The sequence below is a fragment of the Culex pipiens genome, chromosome 3 (assembly GCF_016801865.2).
Source record: "Culex pipiens pallens isolate TS chromosome 3, TS_CPP_V2, whole genome shotgun sequence".
Lineage (NCBI taxonomy): Eukaryota > Metazoa > Arthropoda > Insecta > Diptera > Culicidae > Culex > Culex pipiens.
In genome coordinates, this window is record NC_068939.1 from 49122151 (window position 1) to 49145740 (window position 23590).

The 23590-nt window shown below is 35.7% G+C and overlaps 2 protein-coding genes across 2 annotated transcripts in view; both read right to left on the bottom strand.

Annotated features, from left to right (window-relative positions):
* Positions 1-1238: 1238 nt before the first annotated feature.
* Positions 1239-2236, bottom strand: LOC120413194 (dynactin subunit 6). The gene is made up of 3 exons (XM_039573909.2): positions 2101-2236; positions 1581-2037; positions 1239-1518 (listed from the first exon to the last, which is right to left on the bottom strand). Exons 1-3 carry the CDS (start codon positions 2115-2117, stop codon positions 1417-1419), a joined length of 576 nt encoding a protein of 191 aa, XP_039429843.1. The 5' UTR covers positions 2118-2236; the 3' UTR covers positions 1239-1416.
* A 3552-nt stretch (positions 2237-5788) lies between these two features.
* The window catches only part of LOC120413254 (polypeptide N-acetylgalactosaminyltransferase 1), a 45509-nt gene continuing 27707 nt past the window's right edge, over positions 5789-23590 (bottom strand). The window contains exons 2-5 of the mRNA XM_039573983.2: positions 17251-17464; positions 13433-13743; positions 13250-13355; positions 5789-10826 (exon numbers count right to left, since the gene is read on the bottom strand). Of these exons, the coding sequence (XP_039429917.1) occupies positions 10305-10826; positions 13250-13355; positions 13433-13743; positions 17251-17464 (1153 nt within the window). The 3' untranslated portion in view covers positions 5789-10304. The remainder of the gene's footprint in view (positions 10827-13249; positions 13356-13432; positions 13744-17250; positions 17465-23590) is intronic.

Here is a 23590-nt window from a genome sequence, read left to right on the forward strand (position 1 = left end):
TAGCCAAAATCGTTTTTTAAGCATAACTTTTGAAGTACTTTTCTTAACTTCATAATATTTACTAGGGTCTTGTGTGGGATCCCAAGACGGATCGAATGAGATCAATCCGGTCTAAATTGGTTCAGCCAGTCTGGAGATAATCGAGTGCATTTTTTTCAGTGCACGGACTTACAGCCGTACGCACGCACAGACATTTGTTCAGAATTTGATTCTGAGTCTAGGTATACGTAAAGGTGGGTCTACGAGGTCGAATAAAGAAGTTCATTTTTCTAGTGATTTTATAGCCATTCCTCAGTAGGCAAAAAAGTTGTTAGTCTGGTATGTACTGCCGTTCTACGCATAATTGTCCCATGTTCAAAAAAGTGCAACTGAGAAAAACGCGATTGAAATTTTTCGACAAATTTCTGTGTTTCTACGCATAATTGTCCCGTGGGTTCCTATTCGCCCTATGTGTCCCTAATCGCCCCAGTTTATAACCCTTATTTGTGATTCTCTTGCTATACAACAGGTAAACAAGACATAACTAATGATTCCGTGTAAGAAAATACTTGGTGGGACAATTATGCGTAGAACGGCAGTGTACGTGTGTCAAATGCGTTCTGACTTTAATCCCTTTGGCCAGTTATCGTACTTACAGCAATTTTAAATGTGTGTCAAGATCAAGATCAGATCGAAATTTCTTTCATATGAAGAGTGACAACAATGCACGGAGTGTTTCCGGTTTTGTTGACTACCAAAGGATTCTGATCGTATTTTTTATTTTTTTCATTGTACGAAAACATAGTTCCTGAGGCAAAAATCCATCGAAATCCGGGTGAGCTCAAAGGTTTTCGCAACCTCACTTTTTTTTTTTTTTGATACACTAATGAACAGGCACTGTTGTTGACAGAGGTTATAAAAAATCGTTTTTAACAAACTTTTTTGAAGTAAGTTTTGCTCATTTCGAGTGGAAAGGTAGCTTATCAGCAAAGAGAGAGAGAGAGAGAGAGAGAGAGAGAGAGAGAGGTCTGATCTTGAAGTCAGGCCTGCATCGGCCCTACATTATTACCTGCATCGGCCCTACATTATTACATTTCTCACTGAAGTATGGATGCTTTCAAGATGCTTCCCTCATTCAAGTCTTCGGACGCCTAGTGAAGAGCAAAACCTGTGGGTTTTAAATGCATGCGGATGGTTTCGGTTTCGTATTTCGTTAGAGATTTCGAAAGTGTTTGAAAAAAAAATCAAATAGTATTGAGTTGTTTTGTATGATTAAATAAGTTAGCATTTATTACTGGTGCACAAAGTTTAAGATGCCTTTTAAATAAAATATATGTTTAATAGAAGGTAAGGGGACCATCCATGGGATCCAGACTGTTAGGCTAAGTTTTTATGCTTGATCAAGAAAAGTCTACATAAAAAAAATAAGCGCAAGCTTCAAACTTGCGCTCGTGCCTTTTTCGGATCGTACGTTGCCTTCTTCAAGTGATGATAGTTTGGTAGAATCTTCCGCAGATAGTCCAACTGCACCATTTGAGACTAAAACGTAGAATTAACACAAATAAGAAACAAAATGCTTCTAAACAAACAATCAAACTCACCCGCTGCTTCTCGATCGCCTCCCGCTGCTGGCAGTGCTGCCCAAAGATGACCGTCTTTTCCGGCAGGACCTGCTCGCCCACCAGCCGGCATCCGGCCCCGATGACGCACCCGTTCGAAACGGTCACGTCGGCCGAAACGTAGCTTTTGCACTCGAACACGTTCCGTTCGCCAATTTTGAGCGCCTCGACGGTGCAACCGACCTCGAAGATGTTGTCCGGCCCGATGACCAGCGGCTTGACCGTCCCGTCCAGCACGTCCTGGTACGCTTTGTGGCCCTTCGGGACGCGGTGCACGATCGTGGCGTACTCTTCGACGATGCAGTTCTCACCGATTATGATCGGGCCCGACTCGGCGATGATGGTCGTACTGGGATGGATCAGACACCCGCTGGAGATGGTAATGTCGCCTCGGAGGTTGCTGTCCTCGCACACCATCGAGCGGGGCATTATTTTGATGCTGGAAGAGAGGGTCGGATGGATTACGGGCTGCTGTTTGAGGTAGTGTCATAATATTACTTACTCGTTCTTGAGATTCATCGTAGAATGTGGAAAAGTTTAGAAAACTTTGATTTTCTTTTCTGGAAAATGAAAAGTAATAACAGGGACTTGCAGTTTGTTGAAGTAAACAAGAAAACGGTACACGACAGCTCAGCTGATTTTGACATTTCTTTTTGAGCAAAGTGCCGTTGTAGGGTTCCATGTTGCAGTGTAAACGGAATCCTCACCAGAATATTACATATTATTTTGATTTTTTTCATTTTATCTTCTTCTATCTATATATATAAAAAATTTCGAAATTTTGTTCGAACGCGCATCAGTTGATAACGGAAAGTCGGATCGGAGCGCTCTTTGCTGCGTTGGGTTCGTATAAGCCCAAGGAAGGTTCTTACGCTAAAGAGTGACAACTTTGGCCACTCCGGAACCGATTCCGGAAGATCTGCAGATTGTATGGGAAAAGTTGCGTAAAATCAAATTTTGATCACAGGAGGCTAAAAACGTCAAGAAGTGAAAAAATGACAAGACGAAGTTTGTCGGGGTTAGCTTGTTTTTAATAAATATTAATTCAAATACAGGTTAATTTTGTTTCAAAAATCAAATCAAATTATTCGATCTACAGTATTGCCTTGGCATTCTCGATTGCAAAATTCCTACTCGAAAATAGGTGTCCGAAAGCTTGATTGTTGAGGCAATTGCAAACCCAAAAGGCAATTCACTTCTGATATTGCACCAATATGAAGCCAATATTGGAGTTGATACGGTATGCAGCCAAGGAATACTGCGCGAGTATTATGCGCGTATGACATTCACGCTGATATTTGGGTAGATCTGGGATGGGATAAACAAAGAGAAAAAAAACCTATTGTCAAACTAAACCACTTTCAACATGGCCGCTTCTGTCAACCTAAACCAGTCCTTTCTTATGAGGAGAAAATGAGAAGTATTGTAATTTGAGTTGAAAAAAAATAAAACAATTTTAAATCAATTTCACAAATAATTGTAAATTGCTTTAATAGATTGATGAAAATATGTTCAATTAACAGGCATTTATTTCTATCGTACACCGAATGTCGACTTATCAACATTTTCGTTTGAAAAAAACAATACATTTCATGAACTGACGATTCTTTTGCCCATTTAAAACTATTGTTATTTTTTTGCGCGTTACATACAAATGTCATCTAGATTGAACAATAATAAACCTGTGCTTCCCGTGAAATTAAAATGATGCTTGAAGAAACAACATCGTAGAACTGGATTTAAAAAGATTTATTAACTTTCTTTGCGTAACGGGACAACGACAGTAGCAGATTTATAGATAAGAAAAAAACTTCCCCTACCATTTAATGAGTTGCAGGCTTTTTAGGATTTTTTTTAGATTGATGTAAGAAAACGTATTTAAATCATATTGCATTTTTCAAATCCAAATGAAAATTAAAAATCTTTCATATAAAAAACACATTAAAAATTGAAGAAGTGAACATTTTTTGACTCGTCGTGATCGTATCGTATCATTTACCTCGAGTCATCTTTGATTTGCCAACCATTTCTAGTGATTTGTATCCGGCAGCTCCTTATGAACGGATCCACCGTAAAACGATGGAACATAAACTCAGGATTCTCCACCCACGTCCAGCCGCAAAATTTAACAGCCAAAATAAAAAAAACCTGCGAGGAAAAACTAAACAACATTTTAACCAAAGAAAAAGTCATCCGAATGCTTGAACACTGAGTTTAAAAACATTATCAAGAAAATTTAAATTGTCAAGCTATCTGAATCACAGATTGCTTGATATTTGTATTCGAACACGAATTTTCTTGCAAAAAAACAGAAGAAGAATACAAACGTCAACATTCAAAAAGAAGACTCTATCCAGCCGTCCCGTCCCAGGGGTAGATATGACCTCAAATACGACAAATATGGGGTCTATATCGTCAATACGGTATGCAGACAATGAGAATATTATCTGCGAATGATACGCGTATGCAGTATACTCGAAGTGATTAATCCCTAGTGCAAACCCCTTTTTACACCTAAGCTTTCATCCACCCCGGGATTCGAACTGACGACCTTTGGATTGTGAGTCCAACTGCCTACCAGTGACTCCACCGAAGCAAAAGACGACTCCTTTTTTTTTTAATTTGTAAGGTTTTGTTTCAATTAAATTTATGCATTGTTTAATATTGAAAATATGAGCAAAACATTTACATTTAAAGGGGCAAAAAAATACATAAAAAATAAATTACAAGCCATTAAAATGTATTTTACACCAGCCCAATTATTCGCAATCATTAGTTTTCGAAATATCTAAGCATTGACGAATGAAAACATTTTGCGGTACTGTACATCGGAATGTCACAAAAAAAAATTAAATATTTTTTATTGAGCTCAAACATGCTTAATATGATTATCAACGCAGGAAATTGCATTTTAAATTACTTTTAGTTGATTAGACATTTATTTCTATTGAAATGTTGAAGTTTTATGTCCTTTTATTTTTCGGGCCGATTTTGGAAAACTTTGTTTCAAGATTTTAATTGTTATATGACCAACCAGTGAATCATACTTTTTACAGTCTGAACGCCTTGCATGTGAATCACCATTGCATTACAATGCATCAAGATCACAAACATCAATGCGGCCAGGCCTACTGTGTAAAATTAACAGCAAAGATGATTCGTTTATTCCTCGAAAAAAAAAAATCTACTTCGTTTATGGATGGCGCCAAGTATGTTACTCTAGAAAGATTTTTTTGAACAATTTGGTGTTTTCAGCAAAATTGTAAGTAATGATGAGAACAATTCAGAAAAAAAAGTTACGCTGTAAACATTATCCTTTTTTCCATTAACATTTCTTCACAAAAAAATAAAATTCAAAAAGCCTTTATTTATTTTATTAATATGTTTAACCCTTTCAGGCCTGATGGGTCATATATGACCCAAAAATGAAAAAAATTGCCGTTGCAAATATTATTTGAAGTTTATGTCCCTCGACTTTAGTCGGGATCGAGGGGGGACAAAAAAAAATTGAAATAACAAGCTATAAACATAGAAAAATATTTGCAACGGCCTAAGAGTGTTAAAGTATGGACAAAATCTGAATTTGAATTTTTTTTTCTAAAATACGGAAAAAGTACTCTAAATATTTGCCATTTAAGCATAACTTTAAAAATAAGCCTAATAAATATTTCAAAAAGATTAATATTTGTCAAAGTCGTATGGAAAATGAAAATGGCTTGGGCTACTTTGGTTTCATCGAGGGGCCAAATTGAGCATTTTTGATACCATCGTTTTTTTTTTACGTGGAGATTTTCTATTTAGGTACTTTTAACAGCAAAAAAGTCTAATTCAAATCTGTTTAAAAACAGTAATTGAAATAAAGTTCAGACTCGATTATCCGGAGGCATTGGTAAAATTTCACTTCGGATAATCATAACTTCGGATAGTCAAAAGTAAAGTAAGAAAATAAAAAAATACGAAAAAAAATTATTCGTGAATCGATTTCCCGAAGTCCCATATAAATTTTAGGATAATGGTACATTCAAATAATCGAGTCTGGACTGTAATTGCAATTATTGTATACAAAAAAAAGTCCATATGTGAATCATCCAAATCATTCATAATAAGGGTTATTTTAAAAAAACAGATCTATCAAAAGTACAAATGTTTAAGGGAAGTTTTCTTTTATGTTCTATCTGATAAATATCCCCTTTGTCAAGTAGATATAAACAAATAAGTTTATTAACAAAAATATCGTTTTTTTTTGTCAGTTTACAGTTTTGCACAAGTTTGGAACATTTTTGATTTGTTTTAAATTCTTTCTTCGTTAGATAGGTAATATCTTGCGTGGAATATTGATAGAAAAAATATACATAATACACATAGTTTGTAGAGCGTTTCTGATAGATTCTGTAGAGATATTTTAGTTTTGCTTATTTTTTTTTTGTTTTAATTCCACCGTTCCACACGTGCTTTCAAGCTGTGGTTTGCATTTAGGGAGTGGGGGAAGTAAATTATACTGTTGCCTTTTTGAATATAAGCTACACGCGACAGTTTACTGACCGTTGAGAGATTGTTCTATCCTAGGTTTGCTTTCGATTTTTTTTGTGGTTGCTTTAGTTTTATCCTACAAACTAAGCGTTGACTAAGAGTGTTTAAACTAAAACAAGACAAGAGGAGCCGTTTTGAGCAGTTCAGGTATTGTAAAAAGTCTTTCGTGGTTTTTGTTTTTGCTGACAGTGATTGAAGGTGAATAAAAACAAAACAAATTGTGAGTCTCAGTGGAGTGTGTTGTGTTGTGGGGAAGCCAGGAAGGAACGGGAAATTTCTAACTTATACACTAAATAAATGGTTTCACGTCCTAGATTTGTGGCACTTTTCGATAACAGTAAATTATGCTTACATAGCTACATAAGTGTAAACCGGAGGACACATTTTAGTCGATTCAATCGTGTGAGAGCTGACCTTATGTAGAAGTTTTAAACTTTATAGACATTCTTTGTGTTGTTTTGTGTAAGTATTGGCAACTTCTTTCTTTCTTTTTATACATTTTCTAAACGTTAGATTGGTTCTTATTTCGCGCATTCGTAAGTACTAGATAACCACGTGCAAAAAGGGTCAAACATTCGATTTGTTTTTTACAAGCGGATTTTTGTTAACCAAAAGGTTTAAAACAATGCAGCTGCTAATTTGTCACAAATTGCTTCGATATTGTAAATGGTTGCGTTTTTGTTGTTGCGACAAACCACTTTGTTCCGCTTTGCATGTAATGGGCGTGAAAATAAAGTTGTCAACAAAGTCAAAAGTCATGAGCAAAGTGGCGCCGCCGCGCATGCAACGACACGAATCAAACCACGTTTACACGATTGCGTTAAGATATGAGCTGCTTGCGTTGCATGACGATTGTTGATGCGCTAAGGGTCACGGTGTCTCTTGATGGGGAATTTTTTTGAATTTAAAAGGATTTTTTTAAAATGTTGATGTTTTCTCTAAATTAACTAAATTTGTTTTCTCTAAATTAACAATTTTGCAATAGATTTTTTTTAACAGTTCGGTAAACCAAAAACTACCGATTTCGGAAAAATCTTACCGAATTGTTCATTGTTCAACCGATTTTCGGTAAAACTTAGTTCACCGTTCTTACACTGAAAATTGCGAATTGCGAACATAGTTCATTTTGACAGATGGTTTACCGATCTAAACTTTACCGATTTTTCAACTACCGAATCCGGTAAAGAAATCTAAGTTTCAACTCAAAAGGTCATATTAGTTATTTTTTTTTGTTACTGAACTTTAATGAACTTTTCAGTACTCTTATTTTCGGTAATTTCGTCACTTCAGAGGTTTCTCAGCGAAACTGTACAAAATATGTATGGAAAAGCTACACGCTTAGATATTTTCAACCGAATTCGGTAAAGTTCACTAAATTTTAAACTGCTGAACTGTTCGGTAAACTGAAAATTACCGAATTCGGTAAAAAAAACTTACCAAAATTCGGTCATGAAGTTCATTATAGTTCATCGTTCAACCGATGTACGGTAAAATGTTGTTCATTTTGACAGATGGTTTAAAGATCCAAACTTTACCGATTTTTCAACTAACGAATTCGTTAAATAAATCCAAATGTATAGAAACTTATGGCAGATAAACATAGTTTTGTTTTTTTAGTATATTTTTAAAAAGGGTCCTGAAGCCCTATGTTTATTTTAACAAAAAACCATAGACAAAACAAAATATAAAATGCATGCCAGATAACTATTTTTGATCAGGTTTTTTTTTATTTTCATCCAAAAGAAAAATTATCAAGTCGACATTTTGCGATAGATCAACTATGATCCCCTTGGAACATTTTTTTAAAATTTATTTAAAAATCTATTTTGATTTTTTTGATAATTTAGCAAGTGTCATTGTGCTCAACGGACATTGTTTCTTCTCCATTATGAATGAACTTTGTATTTGAGTGTATATGGAGTCAGTTGCACTCGAGGACAACATTTGAGAAGGGGTGAGTGAAAAAGTTTGATAAATTTAAAAAAATGCTGTATTTAAAAGCCGTTGCGTTGTATCAAAAAAGCGATCAAAACAAAAACAATTTTCAAGGAAATTTTTAGAGCTTCCATAAAAAATAAACTGAAACAAAAGCAAACGTTATGTTTATGAGATTTTGTTTGCTTTAAAGGTTCACAAGTAAAAATCGATGGTAAGCGCACGATTTTTACACTCAAAGTGATATAAAAAACGATTTGAATGATTTTTGCATTCTTTAGGAAAGACACACAAAATGTACAAAAAATTAAGAAAGGCGTTACATTACCCGCAGAAACAGATTCTGTGAACGGACCACATTAAACAGAATCAACAAAGGAGGAAGGATGCGTGGACATACCGTGCCAAACGCTCTGAATTAGTTAGGTGTGGTGTGTTAGTGTAAATTTGCAAATAGTTATATTTTTAGGGGGAAGTGGAATTGGGGAATGTGAAAGTGGGGAAGGAGTAGGACACCTTCAAATTTCACTTTTAGTTTAGTTCAAATTGGTAATTTAGAGTTACCTACTTCCTTTAAAAGAGACACCGTGGCTTTACGCACCACATCATGGCATAAATCCTTTACGGAGTAGAGTAGTTACATTGCCGTGCGCGCGCACACACACATTTTCAATCACCACCACTACCAGTTGCACATGCACTCGTCGCACGCGCACTTGTTTTGTTTATTTGTTTGTTACGTTCTCGCTTGTTTTTATTTATTTTTCTGCTATTATCACATTAGTGTTCTTATTATCTCGTTCACTCGCTGGATTCGGTTCAATTCATCTACTGTTTGTCATTCCTTTTAGCTTGTTTAGTGGCTCGTAACATTTTGAACCAGCCTTCTTTTTTGTGTAGCATTTATCAGTTATTATTGGACGACCTTTTTTGATTTTTTGTGTGTAAGGTGTGACAATTCTCGCGCACGATCACTTTTCCCTTAGCTAATGCCCTAACTAAACGTTTTTTAGTTTATTATATAGTTAGTAGGGGCAGGGGGGGCAGAATGGACCGCCTAAGGGAAATGCACCAAAAACCATAGAAAAACATAAAAAATTATGAATCCAGTGTAGTAGGCTTATGCTTTGGAATGTTCCCTTCAATGTTGTATACTTGGTTGATGAAAATTTTTCGACTTAAAACTATTTTTGAGCCACATAAAAAAAAAAGTTTTTTCGACTAACTTTCCGGGGTGCGGGGCAGAACGGACCACCCTGCGGGGCAGAATGGGCCACCTTAGAAAACAAGCCATTTCTTCTAATACAACGTTGAAGGGTGATAAGAAATTACTTGAGGGACCTTTCCATTATAGTTTCCATGAAATTTGATCACTTTTATAAAAATAGTAACTTAAAAAAACAAAGATTTTTGAAAATTGCACTATTTATGTCGAAAAAAGACACTATTTTTACAACTAAGCGTCGAAACAACTAAAAAATCAACTTTTGTTGCATTAAACGTGATTTGTGAAGCTACCAGGAGTGAAATAATCCATTTAGCTCAAATTTTGTAACTTTTGATTGTTTTTATAAGGCAGGAAAAGGGTGGTCCATTCTGCCCCCAAGTGGATTTTAATTTAACACTTCCACCACCAAGCCTCTAAATGATTTTAAGGTTCCGTTGTTGTTTGTATACCTTGGTAGTAGCATCTAGTAACGTTATAAGCATTGAGCAAACTTTTTCAAACAATCCAACTTTTCAGAAAGCTTATTTAAGAACCTCGAAATAAACAACATTTGCGTGGTTTTGTCAATAAATTTACATTTTTGCTCATAATTCGAAAAATACAATGAATTCAAACGTCGTTTTCGGTATGGTGATGCTATTTGACGTCCTTTATAAGACCCTTGCCTTACAGTTGGTCTAAATCCATTCTAAAGCCCAAATCCAAGGGTGGCCCGTTCTGCCCCCATGGTCCATTCTGCCCCCCCTGCCCCTATTGCGTCAACTGTACACACAGACACACATTGCGCGGGGTTGTGTCTTTTCGCGCTATCTCGTCTCTCAATAGTAAAAACAAAAACATCTCTCCATAAATCATTCCGATTTCTTCTCGCGTGTCTTCTATACATACTTGTAGTAGAGTAGTCTTCAGTGGTTTACAGCCGGTGGTGTAAACGAGGTAATTCTTGTCCCGATCAATAAATAGCGGTAAAAATGTACACAGACCTATCTCTCCCCTTCTTACCTTTTGTCCTCCTAGTGCTGGAATTCCCACTTTTGCGTGCGAACCCGCGGCAGGCAGGGCGTCACGTGGACGTAACTCTTCGTGGACAGGTCACTGCTGTCCAGACACAGTCCGGACGGCCCGTGCTGCAGCTGCTGGTGCTCGGTGAAGCGCCACGTGTCGTCAATGTCGTCGTCGTCCATGCACGGAATCATCACCACGTACCGCGTGTCCGCCTTATTGTCCTGCACCGTAGCGCAGCTTCGTTCCGTCCGCAGCACGCCCCGCTTCGTCAGGGACATCAGCTGCGAAGCGCTCACCTCCGTCCGGAAGCACGTGTAGATGCCCAGATTCCACGGCTTGTCCGCGTTCTGCTGGAGCGTGTCCAGGCAGAGGTTCTCGGCGAGCGAGGTCACCCGGCCGAAGGCGCGCACGTTTCGCGTCGGGATGAACTTCTCCGGGTACACATTCTTCATGTACCAGTCGAAGCTCTTGCAGCGGAGCTTCTCGCGAAGCACCCGCCGGTGGGTTACGTCCCCGACCTCGGGGTGGTCCTGTGGATGGGGGAGAATTCTTGTTTAAATATTGTTGTGCAACGATTTTCTTTATTATTTTTGTCTTGTTTAGTTTTTAATAACTTTCAATTATTACCATGATTTTGATTTATATTAAATGTATATTCAGAAGATGTGTTAGACCAGAACTTTTTTATCTAACTTTCATTGAAAAATTATTTGAATTCTTTTGTATTATATGATGCGCTAAGACATAAAAAAAAATTGTACAGATTTTAGTTATATTTTCGATGCAAAATTGTTTGTATGGATTAGTTTCATAAAAAAAACAGTGAAACTTTAAAAATCCTAATCGAAACAAAAATCCTTGAAATTAACTAAAACCAAGTACACCAACCAGTCGCGCAGCTTTTTGTGATCATTTCTGTTTAATATGGCTTTTACCAAAAGTTATTACTATGTATTTCATAAGCATTTTACAAAAATATTTTCAAAGTCTATTCTCGTCTGACGAGAATGTACTGGAGCCCACGAAATTTCTATTATTGACCTATAGGGGCAGAGGGGGTAGAATGGACCAGGGGGGCAGAATGGGCCACCCTTGGATTTCAGCTTTAGAATGGATTTAGACCAACTATAAGGCAAGGGTCTTATAAAAGACGTCAAAAAACATCACCACACCGAAAACGATGTTTGAATTCATTGTATTTTTCGAATTATGAGCAAAAATGTAAATTATTGACAAAACAACGCAAATGTTGTTTATTTCGAGGTTTTCAAATAAGCTTTCTGAAAAGTTGGATTGTTTGAAAAACTTTTTTCAATGCTTATAATGTTACTAGATGTTACTACCAAGGTAATCAAACAACAACGGAACCTTCAAATCATTTAGAGGCTTGGTGGTGGGAGTGTTAAATAAAAATCCACTTGGGGGCAGAATGGGCCACCCTTATCCTGCCTTATAAACAATCAAAAGTTATGGAATTTTGATTAAATGAATTATTTCACTCCTGGTAGCTTCACAAATCACGTTTAATGCAACATTAGTTGATTTTTTAATTGTTTTGATGCTTATTTGTAAAAATAGTGTCTTTTTTCGATATATTTACACTATTTTCAAAAATCTTTGTTTTGTTAAGTTACTATTTTTATAAAAGTGGTCAAACTTCATGGAAACTATGTTGGAAAGGTCCCTCAAGTCATTTCTTATCACCCTTCAACGTTGTATTAGAAGAAATGGCTTGTTTTCTAAGGTGGCCCATTCTGCCCTGCAGGGTGTTCCATTCTGCCCCGCACCCTGGAAAGTTTGTCGAAAAAACATTTTTTTTTAAGTGGCTCAAAAATAGTATGAATTAAAAAAAATTAATCAACCAAGTATACAACATTGAAGGGAACATTCCAAAACATAAGCCTACTACACTGCCGTTCTACGCATAATTGTCCCATGTTCAAAAAAGGGCAACTGAGAAAAACGCGATTGAAATTTTTCGATCGATTTTTGTGTTTCTACGCATAATTGTCCCGTGAGTCACTAGTCGCCCTATATGTCCCTAATCACCCTGGGTAACATTTGATCACCCTTATTTGTAATACTCTTGCTATACAAAAGGTAAACAAGATTCAATGCTTCGTAAAAGTAATGATTTCGTGATAGAAAATACATGGTGGGACAATTATGCGTAGAAGTGTAACGATGGGACAAACAGACTTGGTGTTGTTTTTACAGTTCTTCTGAACAAAGTACTAGATTTTATGTGTTTTTCTGAAAGTATACGTCAAACTAAACTTAAAAATGATAAAAAGTCAGAATCGTCCAAAACTGACATGGGACAATTATGCGTAGAACGGCAGTACACTGGATTTATAAATTTGTATGTTTTTCTATGATTTTCGATACATTTTACTAAGGTGGACCGTTCTGCCCCCCCCTGCCCCTATTTATTTTTCTTTGTGGCTGCCAGTTCATGTTTTTTGAAACAAACATTTAGAAACAGACTAAAACTAACAAAAAGTAGCGTTTCCAGAGGAAGTCTCCTGGCATCACTGGCTCACATTAACACGCGCTGCTGGTGGTGTTGGTGGTAGGTCTTTGTTCTTTATTTGTCTTCGCTTCTCGCTCGGGTTTCGTCAGCCTTCGACGAGAATAGGCAAAAAGTCAGGTTACGCAGGGCGTTTGTTTTTTTGAATAGCGCTTGCTAATTAATTATTAATTAATTATTAATGAAAAGAATCTATCGGTGAAAATTGAGTAATTGAAAAAAGTGTTTTCCTATAGCACGTAGCAGGAAGCGCTCAGTAGGAAAAGAGCAGACAAGTTTTTTACAGAAGGTTTGCAAAATAATTTGTTTAAATTGTGAGAAACAGTAAATTGGATGAAATTTGACTTTTTCTGTTAAAAACTGATCAACTATTTTCCATTTTCATAACATATCATTGTTTTGGTTATAGTATTTTTTGCTTACCCTCAGGTCTGGTCTGTTGAGATACAGCAAATCGATGTAATCGTCCATCCAGACGGTCGCCATCCGGACGGTGTTGATGCCGTGGGTGTCACGATCATTTGGAAATCTAAAAAAAAAAACAAATTAAATCAATTAGCATCGCCAACCTCCACCAAAAGCCCCCCCCCCCTCCCTTCTACTCACGAGTACGGATGAAAGTCCCGGAAGATGTGGCCAATGCGCGAGCACGGAATCGTCTCCAGCGTGCCGCCGCACTGCCACACCCGGAACGACATTTCCAAGTTTTCACCGCCCCACCCGTCCATCTGCTCGTCGTAGCTGCCAATCTCCCAGAAGTAGTCCCGCGAGATGGCAAACAGCCCGCCGGCCATCGTGGGGCTGTACGTGGGGCAGATGGCCACGTCCTTCTCGGAGCATTCGCGCTTCTGGCGCTCCTTCTCGCGCTGCGTCACATCGTGCCAGTCAAAGTGGCCGTCCCAGGTGAAGCCACCGATCTGCGGGAGCGAGGGAGAAACGGAAAAAGGAAAAATACAGAATCCACTCGATTTTTTTTTGTTTTTCATAGCAATTAAAAAAACGTTACTAAATCCACCTTTAGGTGGTTAGTGCCTTCCTCACATTCATAAAGTGAATACACTACACAGCCTCAAAATAGTGTATAAATAACACTTACTTTATCAAAATATCTGAGATCCGGCCCTTAAAAATTTGTAATAAAAACACTAAAGTACTGATAACTTTTGATAGGGTTGTCAGATTTTCAATGTTTTGGACTCTTTGGAAAGATCTCTTGATTACCCATCCAAAGATAGGTTGCATAATAGACCCGGACAACGTTTTCGTCGAAATATGTGAGATCCGGCCTCTAAAAAGTGTATAAATAACATTTAAGTGCTAATAACTTTTGATAGAGTAATCAGATCTTCAATGTTTTGGTTTCGTTTGAAAGGTCTTTCAAATACCTTTCTAAAAATGCATAGCATTACTAAAATCACCCTTTTTACAATCTTGCAAACTTTAGTCAAAATCATTTTTTTAGCATAACTTTTGAAGTACTTTACTAAACATAATGGTATGAAAATATGACTTATGAGCAACTCTCTACAAAAACCGGAAATGGATTTTATTTGTATTTTTTTATTTGGCTCAAACTTTGTGGGGGCCTTCCCTATGACCAAATAAGCTATTTTGAGTGATTGGTTCATCCATACAAGTCTCCCTCCATACAATTTTGGCTGCTGTCCATACAAAAATGGTATGTAAATATTCAAACAACTGTAACTTTTGAGTGAATTTTCTGATCAATTTGGTGTCTTCGGCAAAGTTGTAGGTATTGTTGAGGACTTTTGAGAAAAAAATAGGTACACGGAAAAAAAATTTGCAGATTTTTTTTATCAACTTTTTTTCACTAAAACTCAATTTCCCAAAATACGTATTTTTTGATTTTCGAGATTTTTTGATATGTTTTAGGGGACAAAAATCCGCAACTTTTGAGCCATAGAGAAATATGGTCAAAAAATCTGCCGCCGAGTTATGATTTTTTGAAAAAATAGTGATTTTTGGAAAAAAATTAAGTTTCATGCAAAAACAAGTTTGACATTATTTTTTAATGCAAAATTGAATTTGCAATCGAAAAGTACTTTACAGATTTTTTGATAAAGGGCTCCGTTTTCAAGATATAGCCACCGAAAGTTTGATTTTAGCGAAATATTTGCAGTTTTTCAATTTTTAAAAATAGTGACCATGAGTGACCATTTCTAAAAATATTTTTTTTTGAAAAGTTCAGAAAATTTGCTATAAAATTGTCTAAGAGACATTGAAGATTGGACCTCGGGTTGCTGAGATAGAGCCGCTTTAAGAAAAAGAAACACGAAAATTGAAGTTTTCTTAATCTCACCAAAACAACCCACCATTTTCTAATGACGATATCTCAGCAACTAATGGTCCGATTTTCAATGTTAATACATGAAAAATTCGTAAAAATTTTCGATCTTTTCGAAAAAATATTTTGAATTTTTTAAAATCAAGACTAGCATTTTAAATGGGCGTAATATTCAATGTTTGGCCCTTTTAAAATGTTAGTCTTGATTTAAAAATTTTCAAAATATTTTTTTCGAAAAGATCGGAAAATTTCACGAATGTTTCATGTATTAACATTGATAATCGGACCATTAGTTGCTGAGATATCGTCATTAGAAAATGGTGGGTTATTTTGGTGAGATTAGGAAAACTTCAATTTTCGTGTTTCTTTTTCTTAAAGCGGCTCTATCTCAGCAACCCGAGGTCCAATCTTCAATGTCTCTTAGACAATTTTATAGCAAATTTTCTGAACTTTTCAAAAAAAATATTTTTAGAAATGGTCACTCATGGTCACTATTTTTAAAAATTGAAAAACTGCAAATATTTCGCTAAAATCAAACATTCGGTGGCTATATCTTGAAAACGGAGCCCTTTATCAAAAAATCTGTAAAGTACTTTTCGATTGCAAATTCAATTTTGCATTAAAAAATAATGTCAAACTTGTTTTTGCATGAAACTATTTTTTTTCCAAAAATCACTGTTTTTTCAAAAATTCATAACTCGGCGGCAGATTTTTTGACCATGTTTCTCTATGGCTCAAAAGTTGCGGATTTTTGTCCCCTAAAACATATCAAAAAATCTCGAAAATCAAAAAATACGTATTTGGGAAATTGAGTTTTAGTGAAAAAAAAGTTGATAAAAAATCTGCAATTTTTTTTCCGTGTACCTATTTTTTTCTCAAAAGTCCTCAACACTACCTACAACTTTGCCGAAGACACCGAATTGATCAGAAAATTCACTCAAAAGTTACAGCTGTTTGAATATTTACATACCATTTTGTATGGACAGCAGCCAAAATTGTATGGAGACTTGTATGGGTGAACCAATGACGCAAAATAGCTTTTTTGGTCATAGGGAAGGCCCCCACAAAGTTTGAGCCAAATCAAAAAATACAAAAAATAAAAATGGTCGAAATTGGCCGATTTCGTAGAGAGTTGCTCCAATGGGACCTGAAGACGGATTCAAAAACACAGACCCGGACAAAATCGGTCAAGCCAGTTCCGAGAAAAGTGAGTGAGAAAAAAAAAACTCTAAGTTCATCCAAACACACAGACATTTGCTCAGCTGGTGATTCTGAGTCGATATGTATACGTGAAGGTGGGTATACGTGGCCTATCCAAGAAGTTCGTTTTTCGAGTGATTTTACAGCCTTTCCTCAATAGGTGAGGAAGGCAAAAAATAACTCAGGTGAGGGCATTAAAATTTCATTTGTCAAAGATTTTTTTTCAGCAAAATATTAGTTTTTTTTTAAATTTAAATACAATTTGGAGGAGGGAGAAGGGGATAAAAACTTTTAAAACTGTTAGTTCTAGAAAAAAATGTAGGTATTGGAGCTATTGAAACAAAAAGTTTAAGTCCAAATAGTTTTATAGCTTAAAAAATAAGGAAAGTTCGAGAGTAAAATGGCATAACAACCTATGTGCTATAGGTTTCCTATATTCCCAAATAGGACCTAATAAATATTTAATCTAGAATTCTCCAAAATTTCAGCCATCAATTATTTTTTTTTTATTTGCCTTAAACTTTGAAACTCTGTGACCAAAGAAGCCAATTTGTGTAATTGTTTCGTCCATTCAAAAATAGTAAAGGCAATTAAAAAAAAAAAAACTCAGAAAAATAACCCATTTTTATTTTACTTTTCACACCATTTTTGAGTTTTTTTCTTTTTTTAATATGTTTTGTGATTTTGAGCTATGCCCAGCAGGGGCAGAAATATCTGGCATTGCCAATTTGTTGAAAATTTCAACATTTTTAGTAAACTTTGAAGATGCAATCGAAGCAAAAATGCGTAAAGTATCTGTTATGATTTTGCATTTTAGAATCTAGATAAAATTGTTATGATGTTTTCTTATATTTTACTCTATAAAAATTCATAAGATCATATTGTTTGATGATTTTAACTGATTGATAAATTGCCTTACCTGAAAGTCGGTGAACCCGTTCGTGCTGTAGAAAAAGTTCTTCGCCTCGATCACGTCGATGATCGGCACCAGCACGCTCGTCCGGGACTCCCGGATGCGCTCGAGCAGCGGCTCCAACCATTGGGGCATACACTCGCAGTGTGCGTCCAGAAAGACTAGAACATCGGCCTTGGCGAATCGTGCCCCGGCCAGCCGAGCCCGAATCAGTCCAACCCTGGCGGAGAGAGAGAGAGAGAGAAAAAGAGAAGAGAGGTGAGTTAGTGAGGTTTTTTGCGCAAATTAAAGGTGCGTTTGGAATTTTAAATTAAGTCTTCTTCTGATCATCAATTTCATGGGAACCGGTTAACTTTAGCTACCTTTTTTGCAGGTGTGTTTAATCAGATGCTAGTTACAGGAAAAAATATGCAAACAAATCAACTCGAAATTTCCAAAACTAGTCACAATTCAACGACCTAAATCACTAATAGGAACTAACTCAACCAATCGCTCCCACCACAGAAGCCATGTTATCTCAATTAGCAAGAAAACAGCCACGTGATGCAATCGAAATTGATCAGTCAGTGTGAAATTCCATGTAATCTAATGTGAAGCAAGGCAGCCCACCGCGGTTGTTTCTTGTTTGACCTTTGCTGAGCGCGCAGCCACTCATTCAATTCGTCGTAAGGTTCAACCCTCATCTCATCCAGTTTTTACAAAGAGCACACTTTTTTTTGTTGCTCTCGTTATGAACTGCTACTGATGCATTTAAGATGAGCGCAGGAGCGTGAGTATGTGTGATTTTGAATTTGCATATCTCGACTTTTTTTTGATTAGGTCCTATAAATATATGAATGACAATAGCTTATAGGACCTTTTTTTTAAAAAAAAACTCTGGATATGTCTTATTTAATAGACTCTGGGGAGTTCCATGATCTTTTCAAATAATCATTCCTACAATCCTACAGTTAGAGGAGGACTTTTTCAATTTGTTATTTTCTTTTAAAATTGCAATTAAATTTCTCTTAAAACGGTTTAATTGACCAAAAAATCGAAATTAAAAAATTGGATTATAATAATCGCATGTTTCATATAATAATTTTCTTAAGAACCCTTAAAAGTATTTTTTTTTGCGGAAGCATCTTTCTGCATACTTTACATTTTAACTTCGAATCGAAATAAATCTAAGGTCCGAAAAAAGAATTGCACTAAAAATTCGTTTCACTAAAAAAAACAAATTCAAAGGGTGTTCCGGTATTGCTAAAAGTTGTTGTGTCGTTACAACTTGTTTTTGAAACTTGAAAAAAAAAATGTTTGCAACTCGTTGCATAGACTACTATTTTTCATCAAAAAACTCGAAACAAAGAATTGAAACTTTACTGTTATACATATTTCAACGCTTAGTTTTCCATTTTCAATGAAATTGAATAATATTTACAGTTTAAAATTTCGACAAATTAGACAACACATTAAAAAAGATAACAAAAAAAAAAATCATAAATCCAGATTTTTTTTTTAATTTCGCATCATAACTGTATAATGTCTTTGAGGATTTTATTTCTTTTCAAAATTATCTAAAAGTTGATATTCCTTGAATTTTTTTTAAAAGGTCCCATAAACATATGAAAGTCAATAGGGGTAATCTGGGTGCAGAATAGTGGTTCGCAAAGCGGCCTCAATTTAGAACTGTCAAAGAGGAACCAATTTACTGTTTGCAAAATGATACCAAGAAGTGGCAAGTATTGTAATCGATCTATAATTTATTTTGCCAGGATTAAAAAAATGACTCGAACTTTTGAGGTATTCGAAGTCAATAAATCTTAAGATACAAAGATACATAATCTCGGAACTTCCATTCGGTTGTTCTTCTGGTTCACAAAATTGCACCCACTTCTGACGCAATTTTTCGTCACGTGGATAATAAAAAAACATCTTTTGGCCACCCATCGTTTAGTCTACGAACAAAAAATGCGCGAAGCACTTAATATTTCAGCAAAAACTTTAACATCAACAGATCCAAAATGTTTCAAAACAAGTCACTTCAGCAGCAAAAAAAAGTCACGCTTGAGCTTGAACAAAGCCTTCTACTTTGTTTATGTTTACAGCAGTAGTGCACTTGTATTAGTGAGGAGCAGTTGGGAGCATTCGAAAAACACGTTACGCATTCTGTCTTTTCAGCACCCAGGGGGTAATTCTCCGCCAACTCAAACAGCAGTTGCCCCGACCCCTCTTCGATTTGCGTGAAACTTTGTCCTAAGGGGTAACTTTTGTCCCTGATCACGAATCCGAGGTCCGTTTTTTGATATCTCGTGACGGAGGGGCGGTACGACCCCTTTCATTTTTGAGCATGCGAAAAAAGAGGTGTTTTTCAATAATTTGCAGCCTGAAACGGTGATGAGATAGAAATTTGGAAATTTATGTAAAATTGTACGCCCGATTTGATGGCGTACTCAGAATTTCGAAAAAACGTATTTTTCATTAAAAAAAAACACTAAAAAAGTTTTAATAACTCTGCCATTTTCCGTTACTCGACTGTAAAAAATAATGGAACATGTCATTTTATGGGAAATTTAATGTACTTTTCGAATCTACATTGACCCAGAAGGGTCATTTTTTCATCTAGAACAAAATTTTTCATTTTACGATTTCGTGTTTTTTCTTACTTTGCAGGGTTATTTTTTAGAGTGTAACAATGTTCTACAAAGTTGTAGAGCAGACAATTACAAAAATTTTGATATGGGGTTTGCTTATAAACATCATGAGTTATCGCGATTTTACGAAAAAAATTGTTTTGTAATTGTCTGCTCTACAACTTTGTAGAACATTGTTACACTCTAAAAAATAACCCTGCAAAGTTAGAAAAAACACGATATTGTAAAATGAAAAATTTTGCTCTAAATGAAAAATGACCCTTCTGGGTCAATGTAGATTCGAAAAGAAGACTTTTCCCATAAAATGACATGTTCCAAAAAATTTTACAGTCGAGTAGATAGCCGAGTGGGTTGGGGCGCGGACTTGGTAATCTGAATATGACTCTCGCCGGATTGATGTTATTTTTGGAGTGTGCAGAGGGACCATCCATAAACCACGTGGACACTTTCGGGGGGAGGGGGTGGTGCTTGTATGGCGATTGTCCACGCTCCATACAAAACAGTTTTTTTTTGTATGGACAATTGTCCACGAGGGGGGGGGGGGGGGTCGAGATTTCCAAAAAAGTGTCCACGTGGTTTATGGATGGTCCCAGACCCGATTTTTTTCTGCGGTACATGCTTTTTGTGTACACGTTTTCTCATACAATATTACATGCTTTTGCTCACAAAGGTGATGTGCATGCTTTTGTATGCGATTTTACACAGATTTTTTTTACTGTGTAGTCACCTACAAAGATCATTTTTGAAACTTTTGATATTCAAAATTTGATCAGCAGTTTAAAGATATCGTCGTTTAAAAAGTAAGCTTGATGAAAAAAAAGAAAAATATTTTATTCAGAAGTAATATTGTAGTATTAAGTTTTACACTTATCAGGTTTATTTTGTGAAAAATTATGTAACTTTACACGCAGAAATATGTAGTCCATCAGTATAGGAAAACTACTTGACCAAAATGTAAAGCTAATATACATGTTAAACCTTTCCACTATTCAACGATTAAATATTGAATTTGATGAAATATTCTTTGTGAGCAGAAAAATTGTACAAGGACGCGTGCATATTATACCATTTTTTGTGGAAGAAGTAAAATTGAACAAATAAGATGTAAATTTTAGCTTTTTTGTGATTTTTAAACTGTGAAATGGATGGATGGAATTTCATTAAAATGAAAAAAAATGCTATCGATAAAAAAAACGCAGTCCATTCCCCATATTGAAAATCATCATCATTTCTAGAGTTTTTTTTTAACCAATGCACCTTTTTTATGTAGATAGCACCTTTTGAAAAAGTAAGTTAGAATTTACAATTCACATTGCACGTGGCAAAATTCCGTCAGAAGAGTTGCAATTTTGGATGAAATACAGAAATTTTTCCGCCAATTTAGAATTTCGACATTTTTGTTTGTAAAGTAATAAATGACATGCAAGATTTGCAGATTAAAACAAGCTAATAAAAGGTAAAAAACGACATGTCATTTTAACCCAACAAAAGTGCAAGCTGTAATGATATTTTCAGTGCATGACACTTGATCAAACATATAGTTTGTTTGCACAAGTGTCGCTTAACAGTATGAAAAATAAGTCAATTTGAATCTAAACTGACGTACAAATGCTATTTTTCATTTTTTTCAAACTGAACCCAGTTTAAATAATTGATTTAACACAGTGGGAAATTCACACACGTGATTCGCGAGGCATGAGCAAACACATTTTGTCTAAAGATTTGGCATTGGCCTCTGCTAGAGGGTGACGAGCGGGAATTCCCGGGAAAAATTTCCCGGGAAATCGACCATTTTTGGACTTCTCGATTCCCGGGAAATTCGGTCGAGACTCCCGGGAAATTTTAAACATATAAATTTTGAAGCAAAATTATGTAAACTAATCAAGAATTATTTGAAAAATTCAAAATTGTTTTGTAACATTGGGTGTTTAATGTTCGATGTTCTAATTCAAATAAACCAATGCTTCTCTAATTTTCCTATTCATATATTTTTTTTATTTTTTTTATTTTAACTTGTCAAAAATTCCAATAACTATAATCTAGAGAAGCCAAAAAATGATGACCCCAAAATTTACCTTGAAACATACTCTGCAGTTACACCCCAGAAATGAAATTTAATGTTTTTTTTATAAATCCAGAGTATTTATAGGACGTTATGAAAAAAACTCTAGAAATATTTTTTTTTTTATTATTTCTAAGAAGTAAAAGCTTTTTCAAGATAAGTTCAAATTCCATATCTTCTCTCGAGCATAGCAATTCTCATATTTTTTTTAATTCTAGGTACCTAAGTTAATTTTCAATATAATTTCTTTTTTTATGTCAAAGCGATGTCAATTTATGTTTCACGTCAACCTCAATATGACATTATATTTTTTGGAAAAAAAAAACTCTGGAGCGGTAATCTTTGTAAAGTTAAGGTTCGCCAATTGTGAATACTCCGGTTTTCCTGATAACTGTAAATATATCTTCAATTTAAATTTACAGTTGACCTTAAAAAGGATGAGAAAAAAATTAAATTGTTATTTTGAGTCGTTATTTAACATATTGCAAAAATCTCGATACTGGGAAATTATATATAAGCTATGTTTTTACTTCACAAAAATTTAATAATAAGAAGTTCATGGAACAAGTTTGTGCAACATTTGAAAAGTCACTCATTGCGAATTATGATTGGTAAACATTTTAAAACAATTATAGTAAACTATTTAGTTCCTCAAAATTATGAGGATACTTAATTTAAGGAATAAATAATGAATTTAATACTTTTCTTTTTAAATTTGCCACTATTGGCATAGTAAAAAAAAAACTCCCGGGTCCCGGGAATTCCCGGGAAATGGCCAAATTCAACTCTCGATTCCCGGGAAATTGAAAATCTCGAGAATCGTCACCCTCTAGCCTCTGCTGGCAAGCAGAGTCAGCAGATGCCGGTCGGTGGTTTGTTTGTAATTTGAAAGCGAAATTTTTGTTTATCTTGGTTTTGCGTTTTCTTTTCTCCATTTCTCTAGAGCAATTTTGCGGGTGAGGTTTTGGCATGGCATTGCGAAGCGGTTCGGTTGAGGGAAGAATTTGTTGCGCGAAGATATTAAATCGCACCTCCCGGAGAGCGGGCGTAATAATGGCCAATAAAGACGGATAATGATTCATCAGAATTACCTAAAACGATCCGATCTCTGCTTGAGTTTTGTGGATAATTGGAGTGGGGGATAGAAGGAACTGATTGAACTAGGATAACAATGTTATAATCTGCATGTTGATGTTCTATTACAATCAGCATGCATAATTTTGAAATATTTTTGTGTTTCTCGGAAAAGAGAATTTGAAAAATTAAATCTTTACAAATTAAATTAAAGAAGAGCCAAGCTTCAAAAGCAAACCATCTGTTGATTTTCAATTCAGTTGCAAAAACACACGAAAGTAAAAAGAGAATCCCAACAATGACACAACAGCCAACCCTCACACTGATGATGTTCATTGACCAGATCACGGGGAGGAGTGAGAGTGCTTTCACCCAAGGCCGTCGTAACTGTGCTCGGGCGAGGTTTGTTATTCTTTAGGCTCTTCCATTTTTTCGTCTAGGAGAAATGCGCCCCGACTAAGCCGCGCGCGCGTGCCAGAGTTAAGCAGAATTTCAATTTGGCAGCCTACCTCAGCAGTTGTTGGATGCCATCACGAGGGAAGGTAAACACGCGAAACCTCTTTCTTGGCTTGAGCTC

Bases quoted from the DNA above. Each gene is read 5' to 3' on its own strand.
- LOC120413194 (XM_039573909.2), bottom strand. The intron at 1,519-1,580 runs GTGAGTTTGATT...TCTACGTTTTAG, and splicing joins AGGCGATCGAGAAGCAGCGG to TCTCAAATGGTGCAGTTGGA.